Below are 22500 nucleotides of genomic sequence, written 5' to 3'. Positions count from 1 at the left end.
ATGCCAGTGTGTAGTACACAGTGTTATATATAGTGTGTAATGTTGTAGAGGCCAGTGTGTAGTATACAGTGTTATATATAGTGTGTAATGTTGTAGAGGCCAGTGTGTAGTACACAGTGTTATATATAGTGTGTACTGTAATGTTGTAGAGGCCAGTGTGTAGTACACAGTGTTATATATAGTGTGTAATGTTGTAGAGACCAGTGTGTAGTACACAGTGTTATATATATAGTGTGTACTGTAATTTTGTAGAGCCCAGTGTGTTATATATAGTGTGTAATGTTGAAGAGGCCAGTGTGTAGTACACAGCGTTATATATAGTGTGTAGTGTAATGTTGTAGAGGCCAGTGTGTAGTACACAGTGTTATATATAGTGTGTAATGTTGTAGAGGCCAGTGTGTAGTACACAGCGTTATATATAGTATGTACTGTAATGTTGTAGAGCCCAGTGTGTAGTACAGTGTTATAGTGTGTAATGTTGTAGAGGCCAGTGTGTTATACATAGTGTGTAATGTTGTAGAGGCTAGTGTGTTATATATAGTGTGTAATGTTGTAGAGGCCAGTGTGTAGTACACAGCGTTATATATAGTGTGTGTAATGTTGTAGAGCCCAGTGTGTAGTATACAGTGTTATATATAGTGTGTAATGTTGTAGAGGCCAGTGTGTAGTATACAGTGTTATATATAGTGTGTAATGTTGTAGAGACCAGTGTGTAGTACACAGTGTTATATATAGTGTGTACTGTAATGTTGTAGAGGCCAGTGTGTAGAACACAGTGTTATATATAGTGTGTAATGTTGTAGAGGCCAGTGTGTACTATACAGTTATATATATAGTGTGTACTGTAATGTTGTAGAGGCCAGTGTGTAGTACACAGTGTTATATATAGTGTGTAATGTTGTAGAGGCCAGTGTGTAGTACACAGTATTATATATAGTGTGTACTGTAATGTTGTATAGACCAGTGTGTAGTACACAGTGTTATATATAGTGTGTGCTGTAATGTTGTAGAGGCCAGTGAGTAGTACACAGTGTTATATATAGTGTGTACTGTAATGTTGTAGAGGCCAGTGTGTAGTACACAGTGTTATATATAGTGTGTAATGTTGTAGAGGCCAGTGTGTAGTATACAGTTATATATAGTGTGTAATGTTGTAGAGGCCAGTGTGTAGTACACAGTGTTATATATAGTGTGTACTGTAATGTTGTAGAGGCCAGTGAGTAGTACACAGTGTTATATATAGTGTGTACTGTAATGTTGTAGAGGCCAGTGTGTAGTACACAGTGTTATATATAGTGTGTAATGTTGTAGAGGCCAGTGTGTAGTATACAGTTATATATAGTGTGTAATGTTGTAGAGGCCAGTGTGTAGTACACAGTGTTATATATAGTGTGTACTGTAATGTTGTAGAGGCCAGTGTGTAGAACACAGTGTTATATATAGTGTGTAATGTTGTAGAGGCCAGTGTGTACTATACAGTTATATATATAGTGTGTACTGTAATGTTGTAGAGGCCAGTGTGTAGTACACAGTGTTATATATAGTGTGTAATGTTGTAGAGGCCAGTGTGTAGTACACAGTATTATATATAGTGTGTACTGTAATGTTGTATAGACCAGTGTGTAGTACACAGTGTTATATATAGTGTGTGCTGTAATGTTGTAGAGGCCAGTGAGTAGTACACAGTGTTATATATAGTGTGTAATGTTGTAGAGGCCAGTGTGTAGTATACAGTTATATATAGTGTGTAATGTTGTAGAGGCCAGTGTGTAGTACACAGTGTTATATATAGTGTGTACTGTAATGTTGTAGAGCCCAGTGTGTAGTATACAGTGTTATATATAGTGTGTAATGTTGTAGAGCCCAGTGTGTAGTACACAGTGTTTTATATAGTGTGTAATGTTGTAGAGGCCAGTGTGTAGTATACAGTGTTATATATAGTGTGTAATGTTGTAGAGTCCAGTGTGTAGTATACAGTGTTATATATAGTGTGTAATGTTGTAGAGCCCAGTGTGTAGTATACAGTGTTATATATAGTGTGTAATGTTGTAGAGGCCAGTGTGTAGTACACAGCGTTATATATAGTGTGTAGTGTAATGTTGTAGAGGCCAGTGTGTAGTACACAGTGTTATATATAGTGTGTAATGTTGTAGAGGCCAGTGTGTAGTACACAGTGTTATATATAGTGTGTAATGTTGTAGAGGCCAGTGTGTAGTATACAGTGTTATATATAGTGTGTAATGTTGTAGAGCCCAGTGTGTAGTATACAGTGTTATATATAGTGTGTAATGTTGTAGAGGCCAGTGTGTAGTACACAGTGTTATATATAGTGTGTAATGTTGTAGAGGCCAGTGTGTAGTATACAGTGTTATATATATATATATAGTGTGTAATGTTGTAGAGGCCAGTGTGTAGTATACAGTGTTATATATATAGTGTGTAATGTTGTAGAGGCCAGTGTGTAGTACACAGTGTTATATATAGTGTGTAATGTTGTAGAGGCCAGTGTGTAGTACACAGTGTTATATATAGTGTGTAATGTTGTAGAGCCCAGTGTGTAGTACACAGTGTTATATATAGTGTGTAATGTTGTAGAGGCCAGTGTGTAGTACACAGTGTTATATATAGTGTGTAATGTTGTAGAGGCCAGTGTGTAGTATACAGTGTTATATATATATATATATATAGTGTGTAATGTTGTAGAGGCCAGTGTGTAGTATACAGTGTTATATATATATATATATAGTGTGTAATGTTGTAGAGGCCAGTGTGTAGTATACAGTGTTATATATATAGTGTGTAATGTTGTAGAGGCCAGTGTGTAGTATACAGTGTTATATATATAGTGTGTAATGTTGTGGAGGCCAGTGTGTAGTATACAGTGTTATATATATAGTGTGTATTGTTGTAGAGACCAGTGTGTAGTATACAGTGTTATATATAGTGTGTAATGTTGTAGAGGCCAGTGTGTAGTACACAGAATTATATATAGTGTGTAATGTTGTAGAGGCCAGTGTGTAGTACACAGTGTTATATATATAGTGTGTATTGTTGTGGAGGCCAGTGTGTAGTAGACAGTGTTATATATATATATATATAGTGTGTAATGTTGTAGAGGCCAGTGTGTAGTATACAGTGTTATATATAGTGTGTAATGTTGTAGAGGCCAGTGTGTAGTATACAGTGTTATATATATAGAGTGTAATGTTGTGGAGGCCAGTGTGTAGTATACAGTGTTATATATATAGTGTGTAATGTTGTAGAGGCCAGTGTGTAGTATACAGTGTTATATATAGTGTGTAATGTTGTAGAGGCCAGTGTGTAGTACACAGAATTATATATAGTGTGTAATGTTGTAGAGGCCAGTGTGTAGTATACAGTGTTATATATAGTGTGTAATGTTGTAGAGGCCAGTGTGTAGTATACAGTGTTATATATAGTGTGTATTGTTGTAGAGGCCAGTGTGTAGTATAGTGTTATATATAGTGTGTAATGTTGTAGAGGCCAGTGTGTAGTATACAGTGTTATATATATAGAGTGTAATGTTGTGGAGGCCAGTGTGTAGTATACAGTGTTATATATATAGTGTGTAATATACAGTGTTATATATAGTGTGTAATGTTGTGGAGGCCAGTGTGTAGTACACAGTGTTATATATATAGAGTGTAATGTTGTGGAGGCCAGTGTGTAGTATACAGTGTTATATATATAGTGTGTATTGTTGTAGAGGCCAGTGTGTAGTATACAGTGTTATATATATAGTGTGTATTGTTGTAGAGGCCAGTGTGTAGTACACAGTGTTATATATATAGTGTGTAATATACAGTGTTATATATAGTGTGTAATGTTGTGGAGGCCAGTGTGTAGTACACAGTGTTATATATATAGAGTGTAATGTTGTGGAGGCCAGTGTGTAGTATACAGTGTTATATATATAGTGTGTATTGTTGTAGAGGCCAGTGTGTAGTATACAGTGTTATATATATAGTGTGTATTGTTGTAGAGGCCAGTGTGTAGTACACAGTGTTATATATATAGTGTGTAATATACAGTGTTATATATAGTGTGTAATGTTGTGGAGGCCAGTGTGTAGTACACAGTGTTATATATATAGAGTGTAATGTTGTGGAGGCCAGTGTGTAGTATACAGTGTTATATATATAGTGTGTATTGTTGTAGAGGCCAGTGTGTAGTACACAGTGTTATATATATAGAGTGTAATGTTGTGGAGGCCAGTGTGTAGTATACAGTGTTATATATATAGTGTGTATTGTTGTAGAGCCCAGTGTGTAGTATACAGTGTTATATATATAGTGTGTAATGTTGTAGAGGCCAGTGTGTAGTATACAGTGTTATATATATAGAGTGTATTGTTGTAGAGGCCAGTGTGTAGTATACAGTGTTATATATATAGTGTGTAATGTTGTGGAGGCCAGTGTGTAGTATAGTGTTATATATAGTGTGTAATGTTGTAGAGGCCAGTGTGTAGTATACAGTTATATATAGTGTGTAATGTTGTAGAGGCCAGTGTGTAGTATACAGTGTAATATATAGTGTGTAATGTTGTAGAGGCCAGTGTGTAGTATACAGTGTTATATATATATATAGTGTGTAATGTTGTAGAGCCCAGTGTGTAGTATACAGTTATATATAGTGTGTAATGTTGTAGAGGCCAGTGTGTAGTATACAGTGTAATATATAGTGTGTAATGTTGTAGAGGCCAGTGTGTAGTATACAGTGTTATATATATATATATAGTGTGTAATGTTGTGGAGGCCAGTGTGTAGTATACAGTGTTATATATATATATAGTGTGTAATGTTGTGGAGGCCAGTGTGTAGTACACAGTGTTATATATATAGTGTGTATTGTTGTAGAGGCCAGTGTGTAGTATTCAGTGTTATATATATATATATAGTGTGTAATGTTGTGGAGGCCAGTGTGTAGTACACAGCGTTATCCGGAGGCCAGTGTACAGTGTGGTGCAGTGTGGAGCCGTCACCAGGGGGCACACAGACAAAGCCTGTCCCCGCTCCGAGCCCCGCTCAGCCGCCGCCTCCCTCGCTCTGTTCCGGGAGGAGCTCGTGGAGAGCCCACGGAAACTTTCCCGCATTTTTCCCCGCATTGTGTCCGGATCCGGAGTCCCGGGGGCGGCTTGTCCTCCCGCCTCTCCGCCGTGCACCCCCCTCCTTCCCCGGTGTTCTGTCAGTCCCTCCCTGGGAGTGTTGTTGTGAGCGGGGATCTAACATGGCGACGGTGCCTGTGTACTGCATCTGCCGCCTGCCCTACGACGTGACCCGCTTTATGATCGAGTGCGACGCCTGCAAGGACTGGTTCCACGGCAGGTAGGAGCGGGTGAAGCGGGTGTGTGTGGGGTGTGAGCGGGCGCTGTGAGGCCCCTGCCCGGGCTGCTGCGGGGGCCGCCGGTGGGGGACTCGTATTGTCATCTCGTCTCTATTGTGTGCAGCTGGAGTTCTTCCCGGATGACAGCGGCGCCCTGTATGTCGCGATACAGTGACAGGCTCCGCGCGATATGCGTCTCTCTGATCGCGACACACGCCCGGACGGGGCAGAGCGGCTGCCGGAGGAGGTGTCGCGGCCGGAGGATGTGGCGATATCGCTGTTTGTTTTTGGTGGGAATGACAAGCGCCGCCGCCTCCATCTCTTCTTCTTGTTTCCTATAGAGATGCATTGTACTGTCTGCTCCCTGACATGTCCCCGTTCACACCGAGGAGGCTCCGCCGCGGCTTCTATTGTTACTATCCTGTCACATATGTGTCTCCTATCATGTAGACTGTGTGGACAGTGTATCATTGATGGCGACATCCACTACGGGCACTTCTGTCGTGACAGTGGATTAGATATACGGCTCATAGATACAGTATGTGAACCTTCATCGTGACAATGACAGCGGTGCTGGAGACATTGTGTGAACAGGCGTCTTATAGATGATGTATACAACTGTATCCAAACAATGAGTGCTATACAACTGTATCTGATCAGGTCATAATGTATCACACTGTACACAGGGGTCCTATAGATGATGTATACAACTGTATCCAAACAATGAGTGCTATACAACTGTATCCAAACAATTAGTGCTATACAACTGTATCCGATCAGGTCATAATGTATCACACTGTACACACAGGTCCTATAGATGATGTATACAACTGTATCCAAACAATGAGTGCTATACAACTAGGTCATAATGTATCACACTGTACACACAGGTCCTATAGATGATGTATACAACTGTATCCAAACAATGAGTGCTATACAACTGTATCTGATCAGGTCATAATGTATCACACTGTACACAGGGGTCCTATAGATGATGTATACAACTGTATCCAAACAATGAGTGCTATACAACTGTATCCAAACAATTAGTGCTATACAACTGTATCCGATCAGGTCATAATGTATCACACTGTACACAGGGGTCCTATAGATGATGTATACAACTGTATCCAAACAATGAGTGCTATACAACTGTATCCAAACAATTAGTGCTATACAACTGTATCCGATCAGGTCATAATGTATCACACTGTACACACAGGTCCTATAGATGATGTATACAACTGTATCCAAACAATGAGTGCTATACAACTAGGTCATAATGTATCACACTGTACACACAGGTCCTATAGATGATGTATACAACTGTATCCAAACAATGAGTGCTATACAACTGTATCTGATCAGGTCATAATGTATCATACTATACACAGGGGTCCTATAGATGATGTATACAACTGTATCCAAACAATGAGTGCTATACAACTGTATCCAAACAATTAGTGCTATACAACTGTATCCGATCAGGTCATAATGTATCACACTGTACACACAGGTCCTATAGATGATGTATACAACTGTATCCAAACAATGAGTGCTATACAACTAGGTCATAATGTATCACACTGTACACACAGGTCCTATAGATGATGTATACAACTGTATCCAAACAATGAGTGCTATACAACTGTATCTGATCAGGTCATAATGTATCATACTATACACAGGGGTCCTATAGATGATGTATACAACTGTATCCAAACAATGAGTGCTATACAACTGTATCTGATCAGGTCATAATGTATCATACTATACACAGGGGTCCTATAGATGATGTATACAACTGTATCCAAACAATGAGTGCTATACAACTGTATCTGATCTGGTCATAATGTATGGCACTACATAGAGTGATCCTATAAAAGATGTATCATACTGTACACACAGGGGCCCTATAGATGATGTATACAACTGTATCCGATCCATCAGTGGGGTCGCAATGTATCATACTGTACACACAGGGGTCCTATAGATGATGTATATAACTGTATCCGATCCTTTAGTGGGGTTGTAATGTTTCATGTTCCTATAGATGATGTATACAAATGTATCCAATCCGTCGATGAGGTTGATATGTTTTTTACTACTTGGAGGGGTCCTATAAAGGATGTATACAACTGTATCCGATTCATCAATGAGGTCATAATGTATCATACTTCTTAGAGTGTTGTTTCATTACCAGTGTGCCTTCAGCTGTTGCAAAACTACAAATCCCAGCCTTCGGCTGTCCGGGCATGCTGGGAGTTGTAGTATTGCAACTGCTGGAGGCACCCTGGTTTGAAAAAATGTCATATCTATAGATAATGCACATAACTGTATCCATCTGATCCATCATTGGGTGGTAATGTAACGTACTACATACAGGGGTCCTATAGATGATATATTCAACTGTATCCGATCCATCAGTGGGGTCGTAATGTATCGCATTACATACAGGGGTCCTATAGATGATGGCAAAGTGGGTACACCGCTGTATCCGATCCATCAGTGGGGTCGTAATGTATCACTCTACATAGAGGGATCCTATAGATGATGGCACAGTGGGTACATAGCTGTATCCGATCCATCAGTGGGGTCGTAATGTAACGTACTATATACAGGGATCCTATAGATGATGGCACAGTGGGTACATAGCTGTATCCGATCCATCAGTGGGGTCGTAATGTATCACCCTACATAGAGGGATCCTATAGATGATGGCACAGTGGGTACACAGCTGTATCCGATCCATCAGTGGAGTCGTAATGTATCGCACTACATATGCAGAGCGTCCACATTAGATGAATGCTTCTTATTCCTACGTATGTGTTAACTCTTTGCCGTCCTCCATTGTCGGTCAGTAGGGCTTGGAGAGGGTACACGACACTCCTTATGTCTCCGGCTGTGGTGCCAGCGCTTTGGACGGCACCATCATGAGGAAACGTTGCCGCTGCCGCCTGTGCTGTGAATGGCTTTAGTGGCGGTGAATGGGGATCAGCTGGTCTCGCTCTGGCTGCTTCATTGACAGGCAAACAATAAGGAGCTTGTGCTCCATTAACTACTTCCTGCCTCATCCAGCATCGCTGGCGGAGAGACAAGTGCCACCGTACCCAGGCTCAGCACAGCAGGGAGGGCAAACAGCAAGGCTAGAACTGATGCCACCCTGGTACAATGATGCCCAAGCCAAGGCCAAGAATAGATTGACCACCCGGCAGGGAAGCATCAGTATCTGACCAGGGCATGTGGAAGAGGTTTAGAGGTTTTTTTGCAGTAGATTTATGAAGCTTATCAGTCAGGGGAGGTGTGAGAGATGGCATCCAGTCTGGGGCGCTCTCTCTAGATGGCATCCAGTCTGGGGCGCTCTCTCTAGATGGCATCCAGTCTGGGGCGCTCTCTCTAGATGGCATCCAGTCTGGGGCGCTCTCTCTAGATGGCATCCAGCCTGGGGCGCTCTCTATAGATGGCATCCGGCCTGGGGCGCTCTCTATAGATGGCATCCGGCCTGGGGCGCTCTCTATAGATGGCATCCGGCCTGGGGCGCTCTCTATAGATGGCATCCGGCCTGGGGCGCCCTCTATAGCTGGCATCCGGCCTGGGGCGCCCTCTATAGCTGGCATCCGGCCTGGGGCGCCCTCTATAGATGGCATCCGGCCTGGGGCGCCCTCTATAGATGGCATCCGGCCTGGGGCGCCCTCTATAGATGGCATCCGGCCTGGGGCGCCCTCTATAGATGGCATCCGGCCTGGGGCGCCCTCTATAGATGGCATCCGGCCTGGGGCGCCCTCTATAGATGGCATCCGGCCTGGGGCGCCCTCTATAGATGGCATCCGGCCTGGGGCGCCCTCTATAGATGGCATCCGGCCTGGGGCGCCCTCTATAGATGGCATCCGGCCTGGGGCGCCCTCTATAGATGGCATCCGGCCTGGGGCGCCCTCTATAGATGGCATCCGGCCTGGGGCGCCCTCTATAGATGGCATCCAGCCTGGGGCGCCCTCTATAGATGGCATCCGGCCTGGGGCGCCCTCTATAGATGGCATCCGGCCTGGGGCGCCCTCTATAGATGGCATCCGGCCTGGGGCGCCCTCTATAGATGGCATCCGGCCTGGGGCGCCCTCTATAGATGGCATCCGGCCTGGGGCGCCCTCTATAGATGGCATCCGGCCTGGGGCGCCCTCTATAGATGGCATCCGGCCTGGGGCGCCCTCTATAGATGGCATCCGGCCTGGGGCGCCCTCTATAGATGGCATCCGGCCTGGGGCGCCCTCTATAGATGGCATCCGGCCTGGGGCGCCCTCTATAGATGGCATCCGGCCTGGGGCGCCCTCTATAGATGGCATCCGGCCTGGGGCGCTCTCTATAGATGGCATCCGGCCTGGGGCGCTCTCTATAGATGGCATCCGGCCTGGGGCGCTCTCTATAGATGGCATCCGGCCTGGGGCGCTCTCTATAGCTGGCATCCGGCCTGGGGCGCTCTCTATAGCTGGCATCCGGCCTGGGGCGCTCTCTATAGCTGCCTGTCACATTGCGCTTACAATAAGGAGATGATTCCCTGTTGAGCCCTGAGTCCTGGGAGAAGGGGGATGATGCCAGAATTATTTATTTTTTGGAATACATTCACTTCTTATGCTTTTTCGTGTTTTTTGTGGAATTATTTTTACTCCTCAGTAAAAAAAAAAATCAAGAAAAGGAAAAAGTTGTTAAATATAAATGTATGTGTCCTGTGCCTGTGGATTTGGGTTTTATATTCTGTGGTTTTGTAGATATTTTTTGTATTGTGTTGTTGGTATAAAGATACATAAAAATATGACTTATTATTATTATAAATAACATTTAGTAATGATACTGCACTAACAAATTCCACAGCACTTTTAATATTAACTTTTATTGTTGTAATAAAACTTTATTATTGACACACTATACAGGGAAATCTCTTGAACTGACCACTGAAAGCTGCATTGAAATGTGGTCTTGTAGTATGGTTTGCTGGTGTTTTCAAACCAGTGCGCCTCCAGCTGTTGCAAAACTTCAACTCCCAGCAAGCATGCTGGGAGTTTTTTTGCAACAGCAGGAGGCACACTAGTTAGGAAACACTGTTCTAGCTCGTGGGGCGCATTGACGTCTATTCTGGCTTACATTATATAAGTGGTTAAAGTTTTGTGGATTTGTAGATCCCAGGAGAAGTGGATGGGGTTTTTCAATGCTCCATGATAACTTTTTTTCATGTATTTTCAAAGCAGATTTCACCACTGTTAAATGTCGGAACATCTCATGTGAAACTTCAAATTTTCATTGGATTTGTGACTAAATGAATTGTCCCACGTGTGGACCCAACTCATACCTGTGCTGTTGTTGGCCCAACTCTCTTTTGACTGACATCTCCCTATCCTGTTCCTCCCCCTCATAAACATGTGTACCCTTGGCCCAGGGGTGTAAATAGGATTCAGAGGGCACCCATAGCAAAAATCTAAATTAACCCCCCACATTCTGAACTGATAATCTTAGCAAAGCCAGAGCCACGGCAATGGAGCAGAGTGTCTTGGCAGACGTGCCCTCCTGACCCACTGGGCCCATAGCAGTTGGGTGGCCTGCCTCTATGGGTGGTGCACCACTACCTTGGCCTAATGTTTGTGTGTTCTGAATGGGGAGAAATCCTTCCAGACACTTCTGGCTGTGACTTATTTCCCTGAGAACAATAGGATCAGACATAGTAAAATCCAATTCTTCGAGGAAGAGTTGGGAGTCTTTCGTACAGATGGTAGGTTGCTCCAACCCAATATATGTGTGTGTGTGTATATATATAATATATAAAAATGTTTTACCCAGAAGCCCGCGGAGTGCTGTGTCCTCTCCCCGAGGAAAGTACTGACCCCGTTTAAAGCTACAGGCCTCTCACCACAGCCAAGCCAGATCACCCTGCTCTGTACTGACTAGGGGCAGACGCCCCGAAACAGCTGTATGCAGATGGGTCCTCTTTCCTTCTGGAGAGAGTTCTGGCTTGGCATAAATCCCAATCAGTTCTGAGACTTCTTAAATGGAGCCTGAGCTGTTTTGCAGGACACACTACCTGTGAAGGTGGTGTGGGGAGCTAATTTAAATGTTTTTTTTTACCCAGAAGCCCGCGGAGTGCTAAATGGCCTAACATGAATCTCCGTTACACCTGAAGAGGTGTCCTCTCCCCGAGGAAAGTACTGACCCCGTATATATATATATATATATATATATATATATATATATATATGCTCAAGTCTTCACTCTCGTGCTTGTGATTATAACGATGCTTACATACCTACCTGTATACAAAATATATCCTTAACACAGCAGTCAGATTTGTGCCCATAACCACGATGGAGGGCACGCCTTTAGATGACATGCCCTGTAATGAATGAATTGAGAAAAAGGGAGGGTTGGGAGGGGTCATGTATGCCCAGCCAGTAGGTGTCAGGGCGTTATGTACCCCCACCCTCCGATTACACAACTCCAAACACCCCGCCTAGAAGTGTGGGGGGCGGAGAATACTCCCGCCCCTCGCTCAAATGCAGCCTTTAGGGTTCCCGCTTAGTGCCACGTTACTGGTCTGTAGGCTTATACTGCCTATAGCCGTACGTCCAGTTGATGTGCATTCTATGAGAAAAACGAATGTGGTGCAATGTTGAATGGAACGTATTACCAGTGCTGCTGGTAGGGAATGACATATCTGAATTATGGCTTGCAATAGAGCAGTGTTTCCCAACCAGTCTGCCTCCAGCTGTTGCAAAACTACAACTCCCATCATGCAGTCTGTAGATATGTAAAGGCCAGTCAGCAAATGTTCTCAATAGGGGGTGAACCTGAGTATCTCCCTGTTGACTCCAGATCGTTGGTGTCCACCCCCTTGACAGTCTACAGACATAGTTGAGGCTCTCTGCTTAAAGGGAACCAATCATCAGATTTTACCCTATATAACGCTTGGCAAAGTGTTATATAGGGTAAAATCTTTATCCTCACCATCCTCGGGGGGACGTTCCTGCCTGCAGGGATGGTGAAGATATGAACTTATAAACTGCCCCCCGCCGGCCCCGTAAGTAGTCCCCTGGGCGGGGAGCTCCTCTCACCTAGTCATGTGTCTTCGGCCGGCAGAGACTCCTCCTCCGCTTGATTGACGGGCTGCGTCATCGCTCTGTTCACTGAACAGAAGGAGCAGAGCGATGACGAGGCCCATCGATCAAGCGGAGGGGGCATCACTGCTGGTCGAAGTAACGGATTAGGTGAGAGGAGCTCCCCGCCCAGAGGACTACTTACGGGGCCGGCGGGGAGCAGTTTATAAGTTCATATACTCACCATCCCCGCAGACAGGAACGTCCCCCGAGGATGGTGAGGATAAAGATTTCACCGTATAGAACACTATAGAACACTTTGCCAAGCGTTATATAGGGTAAAATCTCATGGTTGTTTCCCTTTAAGCTTCACAGCCAATGGCTGTCTGGGCATGCTGGAAGTTGTAGTTTTGCAACAGCCAGAAGCACACTGGTTGGGAAACACTGCAATAGAACATTCTATTTTTTAAATTTATTAGTTCATTTATTTATATTTATGTATTTAATTAATTTATTTTCATTTTTAGTTTCTTTTTTTTTGTTCTATACAACATGAATCCATAATCCAGGCCTGCGCGAGAACGTTTCACAACTTGTGCCTCAGACGAAGTCTATGGGTTTAGAAATGGGCCTAAAACTGCAGGTTACCTATCGTGACGGTCACATCTCTAGAATCGGTCCTGTACTTTTCCAGCGACCCACAGCGATCATCACATTACGAATGACGAATCTATAGGACATTAGATAAGCTACTGCGCAATAAAGCGCCAAGTAACGGTCATCGTTTTGCTGCACAACCATCGGACGCGACCGATACGATCTCGCGTTCTCCAGTTGTCATTGTGGCGTACGTCTGCCTGCCTGGAGCAGTGTCACTAACCGCATCTTAAAATAGCCATATATCAGGGAAATCGCCCATAATGCCTCTGAGCTGGTGGGTTAACCCTCGAACTGCTGTAAAGGCTCCTTTTGACGTCGCTTCCTTTCTGGCATCGGTCTTTCGTCTTTGACACCAACAATTATCCCAGGGAAGCGGCCTGTGTCAGGTATATATGGCGATGCCGATTGTACTCGTTCGGCGTGTACTCATCCTTGTATGACTTATCTTCCGCTGGCGATGGCTTCCCGTGACAACGGTGATTGCCCCCCCCCCCCCATTATGTATAGTGCGTGATTATTGCGGGCAGATATGGTGCATTGCATGTGCAGCCGTGTGGAGGGAACAGCAGATGCCGTGTCCTGTGGAAACCGAGGTTAACTTCAATGTCAAAGGATTCTGTCTGGAAGCTACGATGGGATTTATTTTATTTTTATATTTTTTACTTAGATATTTTATTAATGACTTTGAAATTTTGAGGAGGAAATCAGTGCTGACTGTTTCTTAAAATATATATGTGTGTGTGTATATTTATATGTGTGTATGTGTGTGTGTATATATATATATATATATATATCTATATATAAAACTCGACGTGTGTATGTATGTATGTTCCACAAAAACTTTCAAACGGCTAAAGATATTAACATGAAACTTGGCACACATGTTACTTATATGTCAACAACAAACATTGGATAGGTGATTTAACCCTTACTCACCCCCATTTGCCAGGAGCGGGGTTTATGTTTAATGTCCCATACAAGTCAATGGGAAATATATGTTACTGCATAACTTCCAAACAGCTGGAGATATTTCGATAATACTTGATCACGTTACTTATGTGTCTACTTAAAATATAGGATAGTTAATTTAACCCTTTTTTTTTTTATTTAACCCTTAACTACCCACATTTGTGAGGGTCAGGGTTTTTGTTTAAAGTCCCATGCATATCAATGGGAAATGTATGTTCCCATATAATTTCCATACGGCTGGAGATATTTCAATAACTGCTACACATATTAGAGGTCGGGATAGGAGGTCGGGATAGGAGGACGGGATAGGAGGTCGGGATAGGAGGACGGGATAGGAGGTCGGGATAGGAGGACGGGACAGGAGGACGGGATAGGAGGTCGGGATGTGGGGTTGGGATATGACAACAATATATGAGGACGGGATATGGGGTTGGGATATGACAACAATATATGAGGACGGGATATGAAGTCAAAAGCTTCCTCCTTTGTTTATTTTCCTCTCCAAAAAGGATTTGGAAGGAAAAACCGGGCAACGCCGGGTACTCAGCTAGTGTGTGTGTGTGTATGTATATATATATATATATATATATATATATATATATATATATATGTATGTATGTATGTATGTGTATAGTTATTGCAAATACAGGTTACGAACCAGAATTACATATCCATTCCAGGGATCAGACATTAAAGCAGTGTTTCCCAACCAGCCTTCCTCCAGCTGTTGCAAAACTACAACTCTCAGGCTGTCCGGGCATGCTGGGAGTTGTAGTTTTGCAACCACTGAAGGCACGCTGTTTAGGAACAAATGCATTTAAAGGGGTTATCCAGGAAAAAACTTTTTTATATAAATCAACTGGCTCCAGAAAGTTAAACAGATTTGTAAATTACTTCTATTAATAAATCTTAATCATTTCAGTACTTATGAGCTTCTGAAGCTAAAGTTGTTCTTTTCTGTCTAAGTCGTCTCTGATGAAACGTGTCTCGGGAAACGCCCAGTTTAGAAGCAAATCCCCATAGCAAACATCTTCTAAACTGGGTGTTTCCTGAGACAGGTGTCATTAGAGAGCACTTAGACAGAAAAGAACAACCTTAACTTCAGAAGCTTATAAGTACTGAAAGGATTAAGATTTTTTAATAGAAGTAATTTACAAATCTGTTTAACTTTCTGGAGCCAGTTGATATATATAAAAAAAAAGTTTTTTCCTGGAATACCCCTTTAATGGATCTCTATAAAGGGTTCTATCTATTTTAGACATTCTTGGCGCTGGATCTGTCCTCAGGTTGTGTGTGGTATTGCAGCTCAGTTTCATTGAAGTAAATTGAGTAAATTGTAATACCGCACACAACCTGATGATAGTAGGGGCACTGTTTTCAGAAGAATCTAGCTGTGTTTTCTATCTCTGGATCACTTTGATACTGTCTGAAGAACGAGGTATCAGGGCGATCCCCGGTGACTTCTACCTTCCCCACCATCCTTGGGTAATAAAACTATTCCTATGCCTAAACAGGGAGAGATCTACTGTCAGTCAAGGCTGGCGTGGTCTACAAGCTGCTGGGATTGCCAAGATGACTTATGGTTCGGACAGCATGAAAGGGAAATTTAAATCTGATTGTGACATCCGCCAGTTTGACTGCAGACTGTGTAGGGACATGTCTCATTGACAAGAGAAATAGATACGACTTTTTCAATATTTTCTTACAATTCCCGGAGGATTAATGGAGGATCTGCGCGGTATACTGTAATCCTAAGGGCCCATGCACAGTAAAGAAATTCCGCCCAAAATGAAGTGGATTTTCTGAGCGAAATCTGCTGGCAGCATTGTTTTCAATGAGATTCTGCTCCTCTCTTGAAATGTCATACTTTCCGTACAAGAACTTCTTACGTGGATCTGGATTCCGCCACAAGAATGAACGCGTTTTGGGACTGTGATTTCCGATGCTTATTTCTGTGGTAAAATTATATGCAAAGTAAGCGCTGATTCTAGGCAACACTGGTCCGCAGAGGAAATTTTCTCGTCCTTGCTGAATTTTCTGAGGCTTTGTTCATATGGCAGACAATGGTACAACATGCCTGCGCTTGGACCCCTTACAAATGTGTAGTCTGCTTCTGTGGAAAATGGATTCTGCAGAAGGACTAGTTATTGAAAAAGGGGACCTGGCTCATTGAAACGCGTCTAGCTTATTCACCTATGCACTTGCGGGGGGGCAAGTGCATAGGTGAATAAGCTAGACGCGTTTCAATGAGCCTTTGGCAAAACCAGAGGATTCGCATCACTCTAATCTCCACTGCAAACACAGACTTCATGTACTCCTCTGACCAGCCAACACGATACCGGTAAGAGGCACCTGGTGCCAACCCCCTACCCCACTTGGAACCTATACCACATTATCTCTGTGCCGCCAGGGTCAAGTGGAAGTGCATCAGGGGGACTCCAGCGCTGCATAGTGCACCAGCCTGGCATGTTTACCTAATCCCCATCCCACTCAAAGACACAACTGCACATAGCCCTGCGCCGTCAGGGTAGAGTGGGAAGGAAATAGGGGTACTGCAGCGCTGCTGAGCGCACATACCGGCACCCACTAACTTTACTTTAGGTTTCAAAAACGGCCATCACATTGAATTAACACCGTATCACTGTATAACATCATAGTGCGGAGAAAATCATCATCCTATTACTGTATCATTACAATACACTAATATCAAGTGGAGAGTCTCTAAGCCCTCCCAGTAAGACTGTATGCCAAATGGGGAATTAATTTCTGCAAGCAATTTTAACAAGTCGGCATATTATCATTATCTTTTTTAGCACACCTTTTTTATTAGTTTATTTTTAACTTTTGTCTGATGCAAGGGCCCTGCAGAAGACCTCTTAGTATATTTTAAATAAATTGTAATTTAATCTATTGGACATATTTGCCCTTGTCTTTTCTTTCTTTTCTTCCATTTTCAATTTCATATCCTTAACCTAGCAGGACTGTTTTTTAATCTGAATTTTTTCTCTTTTGTCCTGGGCACATAGGGTAATGTGTATCACAGTATCTTCGGTTTAGGATTCTGTTTTATGTAGCGCTCCCAATCAATTTTTTCTATGTCAATTCTTACTGCGGAGGCAGGCATCGGAATTTACGCGGCAGATGTGCACAGTGCCTCAGAATCCCATTGAAAACAATGCAACAGAACTTCTCCTTTGGATTACGCCCGGCGGAATATCTGCCCAAAAAATTACTGGGCGGACATTCATCAGACATTGGGCAACAGCAGAACATGCTGGCGCTACGACTGGTGGGAAAGGCTGTCTGGGCATGCTGGGAGTTTTGCAGCTGAAGGCATGCTGGTTGGATATACTGGTCTTAAAATATACATCATTTAATCCCCTATTGAGATAATTGCTGACTGCCCCCTCTAATATTCATAGACTGTCAGGGGGAAGGGGGGTTATAATACTGCTCAACTCTAAACAAGGCATTAACCTGTCTGCTCTCCCCATTGAAAACTTAGCAAAGGTAACCACTAGTTAAAGGGGTACTTCAGTGGAATTTTTTTTTTTCCAATTAACTGGTTCCAGAAAAGTTAAACAGATATGTAAATGAATTTTATTAAAAAATCTTAACCCTTCCAGTACCTATCAGCTGCTGTATGCTCCAGAGGAAGTAGTTGAGTTGTTCTTTTCACTCTGACCACAGTGCTCTCTGCTGACACCTCTGTCCATGTCAGGAACTATCCACAGCAGGAGCAAATCCCCATAGCAAACCTATCCTGCTCTGAACAGTTCCTAAAATGGACAGAGGTGTCAGCAGAGAGCATTGTGGTCAGACAGAAAGGAAATTGAAAAAGAAAAGAACTTCCTGTGGATCATACAGCAGCTGATAAATACTGGAAGGGTTAAGATTTTTGAATAGAAGTAATTTACAAATCTATTTAACTTTCTGGCACCAGTTGATTTAAAAAAATAATCTTTTCCAGTGGAGTACCCCTTTAAAGCAGTGGTCTTCAAACTGTGGACCTGCAGGGCTTGCAAAACTACAACTCCCAGCATGTGTCCGGGCATGCTGGGAGTTATAGTTTTGCAACATTTGAAGGTTCACAGTTTGGAGACCACTGCAAAAAAAAACTTAAAAAAATGAGTATTATGCAGTATAAATGTAATGACAAACATCCAAAAATTCTGAAATAATTTGCAGTGGTAGCGCCCCCTTGCTTTTCTCCTCCATGTGTGCATCTGCCTTCTATTTTGGGCAGTGGTGAGCACCACCCTCCGACACCTTGGTTCTGTGCATTCATCTTCTTTACTACTGGATGATAAAGTGGCAGGAGGGTCACTCGGTGGGGTGCTACATTTGGTTTTGAAATGTGTTTTAGGCGTCAATCATTGTGTGTGTGTAGACAAAAGAAACAACAGTGATCTCTCACCATCCCTAGATTCCTGGCATGCAGCAGACAACCTGCAGAACGGTCCGAAGCAGATACACAAAGAGAAGGAGAGTCCAGCACCAGAGGTAAAACTTTTATTTAAATTGATTAGAAGACATGTACATCCAAGGAAACAGGTATGTTACAAATTGACACGTTTCGGCATTAAAACCCTAATCATATATCAAAACTACAATTGAGGCTTTGATGCCGAAACACGTCTGGTTGTAATATTCCTTTTTCCATGGATGTATTTGTCTTTTAAAGAGGTTGTGTCATTTAATACTTTTATGATAAAAGTAATACTCCCCAGAATATCGACATTAAAACAATAAACCTTGCATTTCCTACTGTGACTCCCCCGGTGCTGCTGGAATTGCCATCCCGTCCTTTGGCCCCGGTCTTCTTCCTGCTTCTCGGGGGGGGGGGGGGGGGGTCAACACGTCACACAGCCGCCCAGCTAATCGCCGGATGCAGGGATGTTTCACCTTGGCCCGTGATAGGCTGAGCGGCAGTGTCATGTATTGTGTCCTGGTCTGAGCTTCTTTCTGGTGTCTGGACTCGATACATGACACTGCCACTCAGACTATTACCTCCCAAGGCATAACAGCAATGCTGCTGGCGATTAACTGAACGACAGTGTGACGTGTTGACCCCCAGAAGCAGCAAGGAGACCAGGGCTGGTGGCGGGACACTGATTTCAGTCGCATCAGGGAATAGGAGGTAGGTGATTCAATGTTTGTTGTTTTAATGCTGGTATTTTGGGGCGTATTATAAGAAAAAAAAAAGTTGTAAAGAGGCAACCTCTTTAAAAGGAAACAGGTATTTTACAACTGACGGATTTCAGCATCACCGTCTTAATCATGTATTCATTTTATGATGAAGACTTTGATACCGAAACCCGTCAGTTTGGATGTAAATGTCTTTTAATCGATTTGAAATAAAGTGGAAGTTTTGGGGATACCTCTGGTGCTAGACCCTCCTTCTCTTTGTAGATTGGTGTGTGTGTGTGGTCAACTACTTCAAACTTTATTGTATTATTAAATACCTTATGTGGATTTTAGGAATTATTTGGGCCTCTGCTGCAGGGTGACTATCTCTATTATCTATGTGGATGTCAATATATAATATGGAGAGTTAAATAGGATCCTAGTTAGACAAACTGTCAGTTAAATAAATTATTTGAACCCGTAGATATCATTTATATATAAAGGTTGTAGATAATACATGTGGATTCTCTTTATTCCGTACCCTATCATCCATTGATGTGGCACCGCAGAGAGTTGAAGCCATATGTCATATCTTTAGGGCAATGTCTTAAATTGATTTGTCACTTGGCAGAATGCTGATCTGTATAAGAAGAGCCGGCTGAGCCCTTGTCCTTGTGGAGTATGATTGGTTGTTCTCTGTACACTGACGTTGTTTTTTAGGGTATTGGCGACATTTCCATTACCACTTCTATGGGGTCTCTAAAGGGAAGACCCCCATCCTTCACTAACTCTAAGTTTAACATGGAGTTATAAACTAAACCTACAACATGAGCAATAAAATCTATATATTGGCTAAATGATTGGGTTTACTATTCACCTTACTGTGGTTTTTATTACAGCCGTGTAAACAGTTCTGTGTATAGACTGTGAAGAAGGCAGCACTCTCTCCTGCTCTCTCTCTCAGGCTGGGTTCACACCACGTTTTTGCAATACAGTTACCGTATATGTTTTCAATCTGAAAACCGTATGCCAAAATAGGCATCAGGTTGTGTCCGTTTTGCGTATTGTACGGTTTTGTCCGTTTTTATCCTGTACCCAAAACCGTAGCCTACTATGGTTTTTGGTCAGGGTGAAAAACCGTATTGAAACATATAAGTTTTTTTTTTTTTTTTTTTTTTTTTTTTTTTTGACATGGGTGTCAATGGGAACCGTACAGAACTGTATGTGCGTACGGTTCCATACGGTTTTCACCATACAGTATTTGACTTTGCACAGTTTTTTTTCTTGGAATTTCAATCAAACAAGTGTAACATTATTCATAATGGAGTGAAAAGTTTAAAACGTATACATTTTTTTTCTCTTCTAAAACGGATGCAACCGGACATCCTTTTTAAAAAACGTATACGGGTTAAAATTTGTACACACGTTTTGAGAAGTTTAGTCCAGTTTTGAGGAATCCGTTTTTCATCAAAAACCTGATACGGAAACTGTATTGCAAAAACGTGATGTGAACCCAGCCTAAGGGATCATACACACCACGTTTTTGCAATACAGTTCCCGTATCAGGTTTTTGATATAAAACGGATTCCTCTGGTTGCATCCGTTTTTTTAAGAAAAAGAGTATACGTTTTTAACTTTTCACTCCCATTATGAGTAAAGTTTCACTTGTTTGATTGAAATTCCAAGAAAAAAAACAGTGCAAAGCAAAAGACCGTATGGTGAAAACTGGATGGAACCGTAGGCACATACGGTTCTGTACGGGTCCCATTGACTCCCATGTTAAAAAAAAACATATACGGTTTAATACGGTTCTTCACCCGGACCAAAAACCGTGGTAGTCTACGGTTTTGGTACCGGTAAAAAAACGGACAAAACCGTATAAGACGCAAAACGGCGTAAACCAGATGATGCGTTTGACACACAGTTTACAATGTTAAAGGAGAACTCCAGAATAGAAAAATTGTCCTCCATACTGCCGGCAGTAAAAAAAAAAAAAAAAATAGATACATACCTTCCTTCGCTCCCTGATGCTTCCGGTAACCCACTCTGGTCTCCGCCGCGATCCTCTTCCTGGTTGCCGATGGTCAGCGAGTCATACTGCACTCAGCCAATCACCGGCTGCAGCGAAGTTCCGACATGGCCGCCGATAGGTTGAGCGGCAGCGTGACGTTTTCGGCCCCGGCAGCAGGTGCTAAAAAGCATCATGTATGATGACAAAACCTAAGGACTGACCATCAGTATTAAATAAGCTGTTTGGGAATTATTATTATTTTTACTAATATAGTGCAGCCTAGGGTATTACCAGAGAATAATGTACATGTTCTTGTGTATGCCTCGTGCTTACCTGTTTAAGTGAATGTGGCATGCATTAGATTTGGCTCCATGTTGGTTTGGAATTCAATCAGTGAAAGGATTCTGTAATGCAGCCTATATTTCCCATGAATGCTTTGACTAAGGGTGCGGCATTTGATTACTGCGCCTGGTCATCTAATCCAGGGGTGTGGAAATTTAATTAAAAAAAACTACTTGTTCTCGGGACTAAAACAGAGAAAAATCTACTTGTCCCTCATGACGATCCACTTGTCCGGCCAATTTTCGCTTTTACACTCTAATTTTTTCCTACTCGCCCTATAATAGCCACAACTACCTACTATAAGGATACCTTTTGATGCCTTAATTTTTCATGAACATATTCTCCGGACCAAAAAAAAAAAAAAAAATATATATATATAATCGGGGAAATTTAAATAGTAAAAGATAATTTTGCTAATTTGGTTTTTTTTTTTCTACGCCATTTACCTTGTGGTCAGATAACCTGTTGTTTTGATACTTTAGCTCGGCCTGATTACAGCAATACCAGAATTGTATAGTTTCCGCCATGTTTCACAAATTTTAAAAAGAACTTTTCCGAATTTTTTTAATTGACATTTTTTGACCCCTGTAGCTTTTTTTTTTTGTGAAATTTTTTTTTCACATACCAGGCTGTTTGAGGGCTCATTTTTTGCAACATAATCCGTTTTTTGTATCGGTACCATTTTGGTATTGATCTGACTTTTTAATCGCTTTTGAACTTTTTTTTTTCTGGAATATTATAAAAATTGCAATTCTGTGGTTTGGTATTTTTTTTTTTTTTTTTTTACATTTACGTCATTTACCGTATGGTATACATAATGTTATATTTTAAGTTTGTACAATTATGCACTCAGCGATTCTAAATATGTTTACATGGTTTTCATAGAGGAATCATTAGATTCCTCATACTGATCAATATAGTTCTATTGAACTCCATTGATCTTTGTGCTCTGTGATCCATTGATAGAGCCTAGTC

General features: G+C 42.3%; 1 protein-coding gene across 12 annotated transcripts in view; it reads left to right on the top strand.

Moving 5' to 3' along the window:
• The first annotated feature begins 5016 nt into the window (after positions 1 to 5016).
• The window catches only part of PHF2 (PHD finger protein 2), a 317888-nt gene continuing 300404 nt past the window's right edge, over positions 5017 to 22500 (top strand). For 5 of the 12 annotated variants that reach the window (XM_056524318.1, XM_056524317.1, XM_056524314.1 and 2 more), the window contains exon 1: positions 5021 to 5345. In XM_056524318.1, coding sequence (XP_056380293.1) covers positions 5248 to 5345 — 98 coding nt within the window. In that variant the 5' untranslated portion in view covers positions 5021 to 5247. Of the gene's footprint in view, positions 5346 to 22500 lie in introns of all 12 variants that reach the window. The other 7 variants (XM_056524309.1, XM_056524307.1, XM_056524311.1 and 4 more) reach the window with 3 other exon arrangements.

The sequence above is a fragment of the Hyla sarda genome, chromosome 6 (assembly GCF_029499605.1).
Source record: "Hyla sarda isolate aHylSar1 chromosome 6, aHylSar1.hap1, whole genome shotgun sequence".
Classification (NCBI taxonomy): Eukaryota; Metazoa; Chordata; class Amphibia; order Anura; family Hylidae; genus Hyla; species Hyla sarda.
Note: the sequence above shows the minus strand (reverse complement) of the source record. Positions and strands in the feature narration are given on the sequence as shown.